Genomic DNA, 14,927 nt, shown 5'->3' with positions numbered 1-14,927 from the left:
TTCATTACAGAACAAAATAATCTCTATGCTCTTAACAGCCTTCTCTAATAATTCTTAAAAGCCTTGTATTTCCAAGTCAGGAATAGAGAGTGGTTAGGAGGGCAACTTCCAGATGGTTGTATTCCCATTACATCGCTTTCCTTGTACTTCTAGCTGGTAGGGGTTGTGGGTTTGGAAGTTGTTGTCTGAGGTGTCTTGGTGCATTGTATCTTGACTGTACTTTGACCCACCCTGTTTCCTGTCTGGACTCCATTCCACTCTCCCAGTTCCATTATCTCCTTTGAAATGTTGCAATGATGAGATATTCCACACAGGTGCCTCTGAAATGTCTTCCTTCCTGAACCATGGTTTTCCCTCTACCGTAGAGGGCATAGCCCTTAACCGAAACTCAGATGTTTTCTGAACTTATCAGACCCTCTTTTCCTGGAAAAAGAGAAGTAGTATACACACCGGTCTATACCTTCCACCCACCAGTCTCCACATTCAATGGATCATTCTTCACAACTTCTGCCAGCACCAACAAAGTTTCATTATCAAAGATGTATTCTCTTCCTCTTTCATCTTTTCAAAAAGGTAATTCCCTTAAAAACTCACTGAAAATCTCTTTTCTACTAGCAATGAGTTGCAATACCTGTACTTCTGTCTCTTCACTTCCCATCATCCAGAGAGCAAAATAGTCTTTCCATGTGAGGTAATAATTCAGTGCTGATAATCTAGTCTCTATTACATTAGATTGTATGATTGTGCTCCTCTGCACACCACTGTTGTGCCAGATAGTGGTTATTTGAGTTACTGTCATCTTCCTGTCAACTTGAACCAATCTGGCCATTCTTCTCTGACCTCTCCCATTAAAAAGGCATTTTCACCTGCATATCTGCTGCTCACTGAATGTTTATTGCTTTTTGCACCATTCTCTGTAAACTCTAGAGAATTTGTGCAAGAAAATCCAGGAGAGCAGCAGATCCTGAGATAATTCAAACCACTCTGTCTGATGCCAACAGTCATTCCCAGGTCAAAGTCACTGAGATCACATTTCATCCCCATTTTGATGTTTGGTCTGATCAACAACTGAGCCTCAAAAAGTTTAGCATTCTTTTATGCAATTGGTTTGCTGCCACACGATTGATTGATTAGATATTTCCAATAACAAGCGTGTTAACAGGTGTACCTAATAAAGTGGCCACTGAGTGTATGTTTAATAAATAATCTATGTCTTACATTATTTCCCCAATGTCACTTTCTTTCAAATCAGCACTACAGGCCTTTTGGTTCATCCAGTCTATGCCGAACTAGTATTCTGCCTGGTCTCATCAACTTCCACATGGACCATAGCTGTCCATACACTTCCCACCCATGAACTTATTGAAACTTCTGTTAAATAATGAAATCTAGCCAGCTTCTACCACTTCTGCTGGCGGCTCATTCCATACTTGCACCATCCTCTGAATGAAGAAGCTCGCCCTCAGGTTCTCCTTAAATATTTCACCTTTCGTCCTTAACCTATGGCCTCTAGTTCTCCCCAGACTCAGTGCAAAAGGCCTGCTTGCATTTACCCTTGTAATTTTGTATACCTCTTAAATCTTCTTTTACAAATATCTATAGAAATGCTTAATTTTAAAATTTTCTGCCTAGGTTTATCTGTAATTTCTCCTTTATTATTCATTTTTTAATCATTCTTTGCTTTTCTTTTCTGTCCAGTCTTTTGACATGCCACTTGTTTGCATCATGGTATGCTTTCTTTAGTTTTATATAGTCCTTAACTTTTTGGGTAAGCCATTGATGGAGGATTCTCTTCCTGTTTTTTTGTTGCAATATACGTATGAATTCCATGTTTCCTGAAAGGTCCCCATAAATTTGCTACTCCATCTCAGTTGACTGATTGCTGAATCTAAAATGTTCATTTCAACTAGCTATATTTTCATGTCTCATCATTGCCTTATTTAAGTTTAAAATTCTAGTCTCAGACAAATTCTTCTCCCATTCAAAATAAATTGAAACACATTATAAGTACTTCTGCTTTTGAGTTTAGATTCATCTGTGATTTTGAGAAATTTGCATTTTGTTTCTAACTCTAGGTGATTAATGTAAATTATTCTACAGGAGAAAATTTCTCAGCTCAGTGCAAGTTTTATCTGGAATTCCAATTAGCTTTGGGAAAATACCTTAAGGAATTCTCAGCATGGCATTATTTTAAAAGTGGCATCAGACTGCTTGAGGTGCAATTTTCTTCACAGAAAAATAACTGGACAATTATCTGTGTAATGAGAATAACTATACTCTGAAAAATGGGCAAGCTATTTAGTATTGGAATTGATTTATTATGTCACATGTACTGAGATACAATACAAACCCTGTTTTGCATATTATTTATATTGATCACACCATTACAAAGAGCATTGAGGTAGAACAATGTAAAACAATAATGCAGAATAAAGTCTAACAGCTATAGACGAAGTGCACTACAGGTCATAACAGGGTTGATTGTGAGTCAAGACTCCAGGTTAACTCACGTTTACGAAGTGATATATTAATAAGAAGTTTGGAAATGGAAAACTAAATAACCACCTATGTATCACTTCATGGAGAAGAACAGCAAATGTAAATAAGTCCAAGACATAAAAGATAACAGAAAAACAAAGCAAGGAGAGAAACTGAGAAGCAAGAGCTTGTGCAGATGCTGGCAGCCTTGAGTTCTGATGAAGTGGGCCTTTTCTGGTAGGCTGTCAGTGATTAGTTATGTTCCTCAGGGGTCAGTATTGGGACGGCTACTTTTCACATTGTCAATGATTTAGATAATGGAATTGATGACTTTGTGGCAAAGTTTTCAGATGATACGAAGATAGGTGGAGAGGTAGATAGTGCTGAGGAAGCAATGTGATTGCAGCAGGACTTAGACAAATTGGAAGAATGGGCAAAAAAGTGGCAGATGGAATTCAGTGTTGGGAAATATATGATAATGCATTTTGGTACAAGGAACAACAGTGCAGATTATTATCTAAATGGGGAAAAAATTCAAACATCAAAGGTTCAAAGGGTCTTGGGAGTTCTCATGCAAGTCTCCCAGAAGGTTAATTCACACGTTGAATCTGTGGTAAAGAAGGCAACTGCAATGTTGCCATTTATTTCAAAGGGAATAGAATATAAAAGCAAGAAGATAATGCTGAGGCTTTATAAGACACTTGTCAGCCCGCACTTGGAGTGCTGTCAACAGTTTAGGGCCTCATATCTCAGAAAAGGTATGTTGTCATTGGAGAGTGTACAGAGGAGTTTCACAAGGATGATTCTGGGAATTAAAGGGTAAATATATGAGAGGCATTTGGCAGCTTGGGGCCTATACTCACTAGAATTTAGAAGAATGTGGGGGTATCTCATTGAAAGGACTTGATAAGGTGGATGTGGACAGAATGCTTCCTATGGTGGGGGGGTATCCAGAACTAGAGGGCACAGCCTCAAAACTGAGGAGCGACCTTTTAGAACACAGGTAAGTAGGAATTTTTTTAGCCAGAGCAGTGAATCTGTGGAATGCGCTGCCACAGACTGCAGTGGAGGCCAGGTCTGTGGGTATATTTAAAGCAGAAGTTGATAGTCAGGGCATCAAAGGATATGGCGAGAAGGCAGGTGTATGGAGTTGGGTGGAATCCAGGATCAGTCTGGATGGAATGGCGGAGCAGACTCGATGGGCTGAATGGCCAAATTCTGCTCCTGTGTATTATGGTCTTTTGGTCTAGGAAATGTTGACTGTTTACTTCCCTCCATAGATGCTGATTAATTTGCAATTTGTGTTTGTTGCTCAAGGGGAGAAATTAACTGGATTTAGTATAAGTTTAAAATAATGGGGTAGTGAGTTTGAAAGATGATGCTTTGGTGATGTTCTTCCAAAGCTTTCTTTGGAAGAAGAAATCTCACAAGATCACTACCATTATAGCTATTAGACTAAAAATCTGAGTCACAACCATTTTAATTATCCAGTTCTCTCACCAATCATGATTTTTCTTTCTCCACCCTGTACATATAGAACTTATCACTGTTTTCTGCATGTGACTCAGATTAATTGGTTTCACAGGGGAGGTGTAAGATAGACATAACATGTAAATTTAAATAAATCTGTGTACTTTGAATACTTCAGTGTGTGTATACCATCAACACAAAAATACACAAATTAAAATTCACATTTGCTCTAAATGTACAGATGTTTGTGATCCCAATTTTTGACCAGTTTCACTCCATGTTTTTTGGGGTAGTGACTAGAAAACATACACAATGCAGTTGAATTTTTAGACCAACAATTTTTAAATGAATATATTTACAATTGAAGTCAGAAGTTTACATACACCTTAGCCAAATACATTTAAACTCAGTTTTTCACAATTCCTGACATTTAATCCTAGAAAACATTCCCTGTCTTAGGTCAGTTAAGATCACTATTTTAAGAATGTGAAATGTCAGAATAATAGTAAAGAGAATGATTTATTTCAGCTTTTATTTCTTTCATCACTTTCCCAGTGGGTCAGAAGTTTACATACACTTTGTTAGTATTTGGTAGCATTGCCTTTAAATTGTTTAACTTGGGTCAAATATTTTGGGTACAAGCTTCTCACAGTAAGTTGCCGGAATTTTGTTCCATTACTCCAGATAGAACTGGTGTAACTGAGTCAGGTTTGTAGGCCTCCTTGCTCGCACATGCTTTTTCAGTTCTGCTCGCACATGCTTTTTCAGTTCTGCCCACAAATTTTCTATCAGATTGAGGTCAGAAAATGATGTCAAGTCTGGTTCATCCTTGGGAGCAATTTCCAAATGCCTGAAGGTACCACATTCATCTGTACAAACAATAATACACAAGTATAAACACCATGAGACCACACAGCTGTCATACCGCTCAGGAAGGAGAAGCATTCTGTCTCCTGGAGATGAACGTACTTTGGCGCGAAAAGTGCAAATCAATCCCAGAACAACGGCAAAGGACCTTGTGAAGATGCTGGAGGAAACAGATAGATAATTATCTATATCCACAGTAAAACAAGTCCTATAACAACATAACCTGAAAGGCTGCTCGGCAAGGAAGAAGCCACTGCTCCAAAACCGCCATAAAAAAGCCAGACTACAGTTTGCAAGTGCACATGGGGACAAAGATCTTACTTTTTGGAGAAATGTCCTCTGGTCTGATGAAACAAAAATTGAACTATCGTGGCCATAATGACCAAGCAAGTAAGCAAGAAGGCCTACAAACTTGACCAGTTCTGTCTGGAAGAATGGAACAAAATTCCAGCAACTTATTGTGAGTAGCTTGTGGAAGGCTACCCAAAACGTTTGACCCAAGTTAAACAATTTAAAGGTAATGCTACCAAATACTAACAAAGTGTATGTAAACTTCTGACCCACTGGGAAAGTGATGAAAGAAATAAAAGCTGAAAGAAATCATTCTCTCTGCTATTATTCTGACATTTCACATTCTTAAAATAAAGTAGTGATCCTAACTGACCTAAGACAGGGAATGTTTTCTGGGATTAAATGTCAGGAATTGTGAAAAACTGAGTTTAAATTTATTTGGCTAAGGTGTATGTAAACTTCAACTGTAGATACTGATGCTGAATTTTCTATTCCATGTTTTACAGCATCATGTCATTTTTTAATTTTGTAAATTCTTTGTTTAGAAGGTATGAACTGTTGTGCTGTACAATGGAAACTATTTCAAAGTATAACAAACAGAAGCTGAGAAATTGAATTAGCACAGAACCAATTGCACTTTATTTCTTTTTAGTCAGTAAATTGTGCTTAGAAAGTGCTTCATGCATGCTTTGAAGTCCTTGCTTTTGCCCTTGGAAGTTCTTCCCACTGGGAAATTGAACTAGAGCATTTCCTGTTGAAACTTATCCCAATCCAAGAGTTATTCCCTCATCATATTTCATTTGTATAACAATGCAGTCAACGTGTGCTGACCTAAAAACAAAAATTGGATCATTTGTTTGCACCCATAGCATTCATTGTTCACTCAGAAAATCTGAAACCATACAAGATACATGCTGAGATGTAACTTTCACATTCAGTGACTCCATCCCCACCCCTACCAAATGTTAATTTTCATGTTCTAGCCTTTAGCAGAGAGACAGCACTGACAAAGATCACAAAATCTACACACAAAAAGCTACACTATTTGGCTTCCAATAGGCATCACAACCAAATGAAGGTAAAATCCAAATAAAATGCAAAACATTTACCTACTTTGTACACCAAATGAAGGTAAAATCCAAATTCCAGCATCACAGAATTGAAAAACATGGAACCAGGCCATTTGGCCTAACTTGTCCATGTCAACCAGTGGGCACTCTTCCATAGTAATCCCATTGCTAACATTTGGTTCATAGTCCTCTATTCCTAAACTATTCAGGTGTTCATCAGGTACTTCTTAAATGTCACAGCAACCTAGCTACAAATATTCTTTCAGGTAGTGCATTCCAGGTACATACATCTCTCAGGTTGAAGAAAATCCCCTCCAGATCCTCTCTGAATCTCCTAGCCCTTACCCTAATTCTTTGTCGTCCAGTTTTATCTACCTCGGATATGGGGAAAGTTCCCTGCAGTATACTCTTAATATACCCCCCTTAGTTTTACATAATTCAGTCATATCCCCTATTAACTTACACTCTAAGGAGAACAGATCTAGCTGCTTCATTCTCTCCTAATAACCATATTGCTCCCACCCAGGCAATATCCTCGTGAACGTCATCTCTACAGCACTGCCACAAGCTTCCTGTACCTGATCAGAACTACATGCAGAACTCCAACTCAGGTCTGACCAAGGTTTCATAAAATTTGTGTATGACCTCCCTACTTCTGAATTCCATGGCCAAACCAATGGAAGTCAATATCACAAAAGCCTTTCTACTTATGCCACACACACAAAATGATGGAGTAACTCAGCAGGCCAGGCAGCATCTATGGGAAAACAGTATAGCCGACGTTTTGGGCCAAGGCCCTTCATCAGGACTGGAGAAAAAAAGATGAGGAGTTAGAGTTAGAAGGTGGGGGGAGGAGAGGAAGAAACACAAGGTGATAGGTGAAACCGGGAGGGGGGAGGGGTGAAGTAAAGAGCTGAGAAGTTGATTGATGAAAGAGATACAGGGCTGGAGAAGGGGAAATCTGATAGAGGAGAGAAGGCCATAGAAGAAAGAAAAGGGGTAGGAGCACCAGGGGGAGGTGATGGGCAGGTAAGGAGATAAAGTGAGAGAGGGCAAAGACAATGGAGAATGCTGCCAACCTGCATTGCCCATTCAAGGATCGATGGACATATCCTCCAAGGTGCCTGTTTTCCTCAATACTTTTGAAGATTCTACCATTCATGGAGTATGTACTGGCCTCTTTAGTGCATCCAAAATGCTTCACCTCACATTTGTCTGGATTAAAATCTATCTGCCATTTTCCTGCTCATTTCAGTAAAACATAGGTATCTCTCCAAAGTCTAAAATTACCTTCCACACTATCAACAATTCTAGTCTTCTACATATTTCCTTAAAAATGAATAGGAACTGATATAGCACACTTAACAAAATTTTTCTAATTCTTTCTATTGACAGTTGGAACTACAGAAGTTACAAATGGAAAAGATGTTACATGTTACATTGCTGAAGGTAAGTGGCCCTCTTCTTGCCAGTCTAATTTTCAGAACAATTGCATGGCGGTGTCATGGAAGGAATAACTGGTTTTGTGAGTCTATCAAGAAGTTGTAAAATGTTTTAAATGTGGCTTAATCCATAGAAGACAAAGTAATGGATATCCTTGTACTAAAAAATAAACTTATGAGGAAGTTGCTAGTGTAGTGATGTTTACCTAGCATAGTAGAATTTAAAAAGAATCATGGGCATATAAAACTCATTCTGATCTGAAACAAATGATCACAATGCAAGATTCAAAGCTTTATTTGTAGATTTAACAGCGTTAAACCAAATAAGTCAGAACTCATCAATCTTTGACTGCAGTTCCATTATTAATCTGCTTTGGACAATGATGACACATAAATAAAGGGCATTAAGTCGTTAGCTAGTAGTGAACTATTTCTATCTTGTGAAAGAAATTTATCTTTTGTAAATGAAAAAAAATTGCTTAAAAAGGACTAGAATTCAATAAATTAAGCTGATAAGAGAATAGTACTGAGCTGGACCATGTTGGCCTCCTGACAGAGAAGGATAGTCTGATGGGAAAGTCAAATAACTAAAAATGGATGGGATAGATTTTTTTTCAAAACGAAAAGATGTAAGGAATTTCTCCAAACTCAATTTACTTTTTCATTACACATTGCTTTTGAAAGATTAATGTATAATGAAATTTGCTGTAGTTCCATATAATTTTCTAATTCTTTTTAAATACTGATAATAATAAATATACAAAAAGAAAGAATGTGCATTAGCTTCATGGCAAACAATGTGCGTATTTTGAAAGCTCTGAGCACATTTGACTCAAAGGATAAATAGGCCCACTTCATGATGACTTCATTGTAAGATCTGATTATAAATGAACTGTGAGAAATGGAAAGATGATTGTGTTACAGAAACCTCATGAACATAGTGCACAATAACTATGCATGACAATGACAGTGACCTCATATATCATTGTCACTGGCACACTTTGGATTTGTATAGCTAGCATCACAGTATTAGAGAAAAAACAAAATCAGCTGGCCTAAAGTTGTCAGAAACTTGCAAACCAGAAAAGTTGCCTAATTTTGTTGTTTATTTAGAATTTATATTTAGGACTAACTGACAACTTCGCAAATTAAGAAAGTGAGGTTCATACCCATTTTGGCATTTTAAATACTGTTACTTGGTGGATGGTATAATTTCTGTTTTAAGTTACCTAGATAAGAATCCATAAATTTGGATCTACACTGTAGAATCAATCAAAATGTGTATTGTATTGTAACTGGAACTTAATTATTTTGATTATTTTTATAGTTATGATACAGTCTATAATACTGCCACAAATTAGCTATAAGTAGAGTGAAAAAGGATCTAGTGCTTTTCCAGCGTATATGACGAATAAGTTCTTTCAGACTTCCAGCCGGGTACAGGTATCAACTCTTCATGGCAGAGTTCGTCATCGAAATGTTGATTATATCTGTACCTGGCTGGAAGCCCGAGAAGAGTTTATTCAGATATAAGTAGAAATTCTTTGCAAGTGTCTGTGAAAGTAAATTATCAAATGTGGCAAAATTAAAGACTGGAGGTTGAAATTGGTTGCTGCTTTGGTTTTAAAAGAAGTAATATTTCTGAAGATGTTAATTAATTTGCAGATGTCATGATAAGCAACAAAAGTTGCTGCCTGGCTCTGCAAATTAGAGGTCAGTCACCACACTACAACAGTACCCCCTTTGTCTGCAGGTTTGATAGTGAGGTTGAGAGAGTGGAGTGCAGTCGTTCAGAGGGAGTAAGATTCGAAGTGGATAGAGGAGTGCTGAAGTCAAGCTGGTTGATGTCTCATCAGCAATTAGAGATGAAAATAACCAGAGCAGGATTTCCAAGAAGAGGAGGAGGCTTGGAAACAGGACAAGGGATCATTGGTGTGGGGTGGGGATTCTTGCCAGAGAAGTGGGCTCGGAGACAGACAACAGAAAAGTTCAGTATCATCGCCGGCGCATAACTCACTAAGATGCAGGCAAAGGGGAACAAAGGTAAGGCCTTGCTGAGGACAATACATTGCACTTCAGAGAGGGGAAGGTCAGAGGGAATGGTAAAGACATGGCATGAATTAGAGGGAGAAGAGAGTTGCTGGTGTTAGAGGAAAAGGAAGGGTTAGGGTGTTCAGGGTAGGTAGGGTGGGCAGAGATAAGAGGTGATGGGGGGGTGCCTGAGAAACCTGGATTTGAAGAGTAGTGGCTATGTAATTTGTGGTCTGAAGGTATCCAAGGTCATTGGAATCATAGTTGGCGATGGTGGGAACAGCAGTCTGGAGCCGTTGGCATCCGTGGTCTGGAGGCATCCAGAGCCATCAGAACTAGAGTTAGAGACGGCAGGACCCATGGTCTTGAGATATCCGGTCAAATCCAGGCCCTAACAGGAGGCGGCAAAGGGCCATGGTCTGGAGGCATAAAATAGCATACAGGGTAACATGTAGTGTCCAGAAGCATTGATTTAGAGATACAACTTAAAATCCCACAACACTTACTGGGCAATCTAAATTCATGTATTTAAATAAAATCTGGAATTGACTATAAACTTCACACTTAGAGCAAAAATAAAACTTCTGGTTCAAAGAAGGAGATTTACCATCCTTACTTACCTGTATTGTCCCTTATTTGACTTTACTAACTAATATAACTGACTTGAAAGTGGCATATAATTAAGAGCAATTTAAGATGAACAGCAAATGCTGATGATAGCCATAAGCCATCAAAAAATAATTCAGTTCTCTTTCCTCACTGATGCTTACTCATTTTTCTGAGATTTCACAGATGTTTTATGAGCAATCCTGGACTTCAAATTATTTATCACTTACATTTGACTTTATTACTTTCTAATTCTGAAGTGACAGAATCTAGGTTCATAGGCCTAGAGTTGCATAGTGCAGAAATGGGTACTTCAGCCTATGGTATCCATGCTAATCATTTTGCCTTTCCATGTCAATCCCATTTGCCTGTATTACGTCTGTGTCCTTAAGTTCTAGCCTAGATGTCTCTTCAGTGTAATAGTTGCATCTGATTCCACCACCTCCTCTGTCAGTGAGTAAATTCAAGATTATTATGCAATAGTAACTTTATTTCTTGTCACATGAGAGACTGAGAAGTGATCTTAACAATGTATATAAAATAATGAGGACCATAGGCAGAGCAAGTGCACCCAGTTTTTCTCCTAAGGATTGAGGAATCAAGAACACGTCATAGTTTTAAGGTGTGAGTAAGGAAAGGTTTAATAGGAACTTGAAATATACCTTTTTTACATGAAGGTAGTATGTATGTAGAATGAGCTGCCAGAGGAACTGGTTGAGACAGGTACGATAACAACGTTTTAAACACAGTTGGACAGGCACATAGATTGGAGAGGTTTAGAAGATTATGGGCTAAATGTTGGCATACAGGACTAACTTTGATGGGGCATCTTAGTTGATATGGATCATTTGGGCCAAAAGGCATGTTTCCATTCTGTATAACTTTATGAACTCGAAACTATATGCATACTTAATTGAGAGCATGCTTCACATGCATGTAATTTGTATTCTGTATTAAAGTAATTGTGCTCGTTTCTGATCTTAAAGAGAGACACCTACAGTGGTTTAGTGATCTCAAAATCATAGGTATCACCTTTGTTAGAACTGATTTTTCCTTTAGCATTCAAAAATAGTGATGCCATAAGACTGAACAGCCAAACATTTGGAGAATTCTCAAAAACAGAAAATTATGAATACAAGGCACAAATCTTAACCAGGATTATTAAAAATTCACAAATTGTTCGAATCTTAATCAAAAAGCAAACAGAAAACTACAGAAGGTGAAAGTGCTGGAATTATTCCACAATTAGCAAGCATCAGTGAGGATGCTGTTTGACCTAGGGTTATTCCCTGAATAATTCCTCCATTTTCTGTACTTCATTGTGCATTCAAATATTTAGTGTGAGGGCAGTATTTAACACTTTTATTATGAAAGAGCGAAATCTTTTCAATAAATATCTCTATTAACAGCTAGTGTTTGTTTTTCCCTGTTATTACCTTTGCATTTACGTTTAGTCACCATTTTCCTGGTATTCCTGGCCTATCATGAAATGATTCTTGCTTGCAATTCAAAACTACTCTTCTAAAAATAATTACAGCATCCTCTATTCTCTTATTAACATAGCATTGAAATATGATGTACAATCTGGCTTTAAGTGAGCTTAAATATAAAATTACATGGGTGTAAAAACGATTTTTTAGATTGCACTTTATTCATGCAAAGCTCATTTTGATATCAAATTGATAATCATGCACATTTAGGATTTCATTACTATTATCCCTGATATCGATCTCTTTGAACAATGAAAATTAAGCTGAGAGAGAAAAAGATGAGTTAACAATGGATAAGGAAAATAAGCAGATCAGTAGTAGATTTATTGGTCACTTATTGCCCATCATTGCAGCATATATATGCTGATACTGACAATTAAGTTCCCATCAACTGATTCACTTTTCTTCTAACATCTCTCCCACACCCCGCCCCATTCCTCTGTCACAAACCTATGCTAGAGGCAATTTACAGTAGCCAATTAACCTACCATTCAACACATCTTTGACATGAAGGGCAAACCCAAGCATCCATTGCAAATCCATGTGGTCACAAGCTCACCAAAGGCAGCTATCAAGGTCAGGATCAAACCCAGGTCTCTGGTCTGTGAAGCACCTCCAGAACGTTAAACAAAACTACTTAAAACTGAAATATCTCATGGATCAATGCAAGTCTCAGTGTCACAATGAGCATTAAAAACTATACAAGTATTTTTCCTCAGATACTGTTACCCAAATTTACTTTTGAAAAATATCTATTCCTTTTGTGTTTCTATGCTGTGAATAGCTTTACTTTCTATTATCGATATGATGCTTCCCATACTAACTGAAGTATGGAGTACAAAATTGGAAGGTAGATGCAAAATGGTTGAAACACTACTTTAAAAGCAATTCACTATCTGCTGGTGTGGGACTTCAGAGCCTCATTTGTTCTCTTTCTGGGCTTTCAAGGTTGAGTTTCATGTCAGGATCATAAATCCTCTCACTAGCAAGGTCCTTAGAACATGAGTAATGAGCCTTAATGATAATGCTGAAATCAATTTGCACTTTTGATGCAAGTCAAGCTATTTCCTAAAAACTGATACATTTCATTGAGGGACAAATGCCAAATTGTAGCCTTTTTTTAGTTCCGCCAAGACTAACATTAAAAAGCTTCTAAAAAATCAAATTTCATGGTGTAGCTCATTCTTGCCACAAAATTGCTGGAAATTTGGAAAATAATGACAATGGTAACAGTTACACACTATTATATGATCAGCAATAATATAATAATATGAACAACATTGTGTTTTTGGATAAAGGATGTGATTTAAATATATTGATATAATGTATTTTTTTTTCATTTTCCCAGATTAAATTTGTTTTTATTTAGAATGACATATTTCCTGATTTTCCTGCACAAAAAATACAATTAATATGTAAAAGACTTTAAACATCTGGGTTTTTTTTTAGAAATTTCAGTATTTCATTGAACTGAATTTTACAATCTTATTTTGCTGTTTTGAGAAGCATGTTATGATCTCATTTTATAAGTACAGTTCTAAATGTGCAAATATTGATCTCATTAATCATAATCATTTGGCAAGGCCGTGACATTTGGTGAGAACAGCACGTATGTTTAGATAAGATGAACTTCTGAAATTTATATGTTAAGTATGTGTGTTCTTCATTTAACAAAAGAAATATTGTAGAAACACTATTAAGGTAAGTTCAATAAACTGCTTCTAATTGTGTGTATTCCTCATAAAGGCAGCTTAAAGTTTTGTCATCAGTATCATTTTCAAACTTACCTGTAGTTTAATCCTTCCCAGTTCAAATGATATTTTCAAAAAAATATGTATTGATACAAACAGTTATTGCTGACATACCATCAGTGTATTGAGCTGGAAAAGCTGTAGTGTAGGAAAATATAAAGCATCTAAGTTATAGGCATAGCTCTTGGAGAATCATTTTTGGAAACATATCTGCGTCATTACAGAGTCTTACTTCAGGCCTTGAGACTTAACTCAGCAGTTCTTAAACCAGTGCATCATTAATAACATCAGTATATGTTATATATGCTTTTAAACAGAAATTCATAGAGCAAAAAGAAGTGTAGGTCTTTTCAAAATTAAATGATAGGCATAACTTTCCAGAGTCAAATGGTACATAACAAAGTTCTGAATTTTTTCCTTTACTGTTCCCCCAACCACAACTGTTAAATTGGTGTAGACCTTTGGTCATTATTAAGAACAATAAATTTTACTAATGCTCTTATTAAATTTCCTAAATATATATAATTGACTATTTTAATGTATTTGCAAGTTTTTAACTTCCATTTAAAATAAAATAAAATATCATAGCTTCTGTGAAGTGAATAGTAATATTTGAGCATATAGCATTTAGTTTTAATATTAGTATCTGTTTCAATTACGCTACCAACTTTAGTTTTAATTAATCCATAAGAGGTGTTTAAGAGTATTTCAGTCATGATTTTTCCCCTTGAGATATTAATTCATTCTGATAAGGTAGCTTTCAAGTGCCCCGATTGTGCTCTATGACACCCTGATTGATGATGTTTACCTATGCTGTTTCACCACCTTTCCTCTTGCAGTTAGGAAAATTTCCTAGTCTTAATTTAGTAAAAGCTGTGAAATTTTACTGTTAAGCTAATTGACTACAAGAAACAGGCAAGAAACTCAAACTAGATTGCAAGCATTATTGGATAAAAATTTTTAAGAAGATGCAGAAAGCAGTTAACAAGTCAGGAGGTATGTGGACAGAGGAACAAAGCTAACCTTTCATCAGAAATAGCCATTGATCTGGAACATTAGGGTGAATTTTAACTTGAATGAGAATGAGATGCAAGTAGGATATGAGAGTAAATGGATAAAAAGTGCAAATGAATGACATATTCACTGATGTGGCATTTAACTGAAGTGCATGCAATACCCTGAGGAGGTGGCCTGTTAGTGTATGGTAATCACTCAGTTACTGTAGTATCTCAATGCAGCCTAATAGTTGGCATCCCATCACATATTTTTCTAGACTTCCAGAAAATTGCAGTTGAAACCAAAGAAAAATGGTAACATTATTCTGTGTCCTCCATAGCTATAGGAATGGTATCAGAGGATTGGAGGATAACGAATGTTGTTCTGTGTTTTTAAAAAAAGGATAATCCCAGAAATTGTAGACCTATGAGGAAA

The 14,927-nt window shown here is 36.8% G+C and overlaps 1 protein-coding gene across 1 annotated transcript in view; it reads left to right on the top strand.

Annotated features, from left to right (window-relative positions):
- c3h10orf67 (chromosome 3 C10orf67 homolog) overlaps window positions 1-14,927 on the top strand; it is a 138,894-nt gene that overhangs the window by 62,027 nt on the left and 61,940 nt on the right. The window contains exon 11 of the mRNA XM_063042508.1: window positions 7,572-7,625. Coding sequence (XP_062898578.1) covers window positions 7,572-7,625 — 54 coding nt within the window. The remainder of the gene's footprint in view (window positions 1-7,571; window positions 7,626-14,927) is intronic.

This window comes from Mobula hypostoma, chromosome 3 (assembly GCF_963921235.1).
Source record: "Mobula hypostoma chromosome 3, sMobHyp1.1, whole genome shotgun sequence".
NCBI classification, from domain to species: Eukaryota; Metazoa; Chordata; class Chondrichthyes; order Myliobatiformes; family Myliobatidae; genus Mobula; species Mobula hypostoma.
The sequence above is the reverse complement of the archived record's forward strand: the minus strand, read 5'-3'. Positions and strand labels throughout refer to the sequence as shown.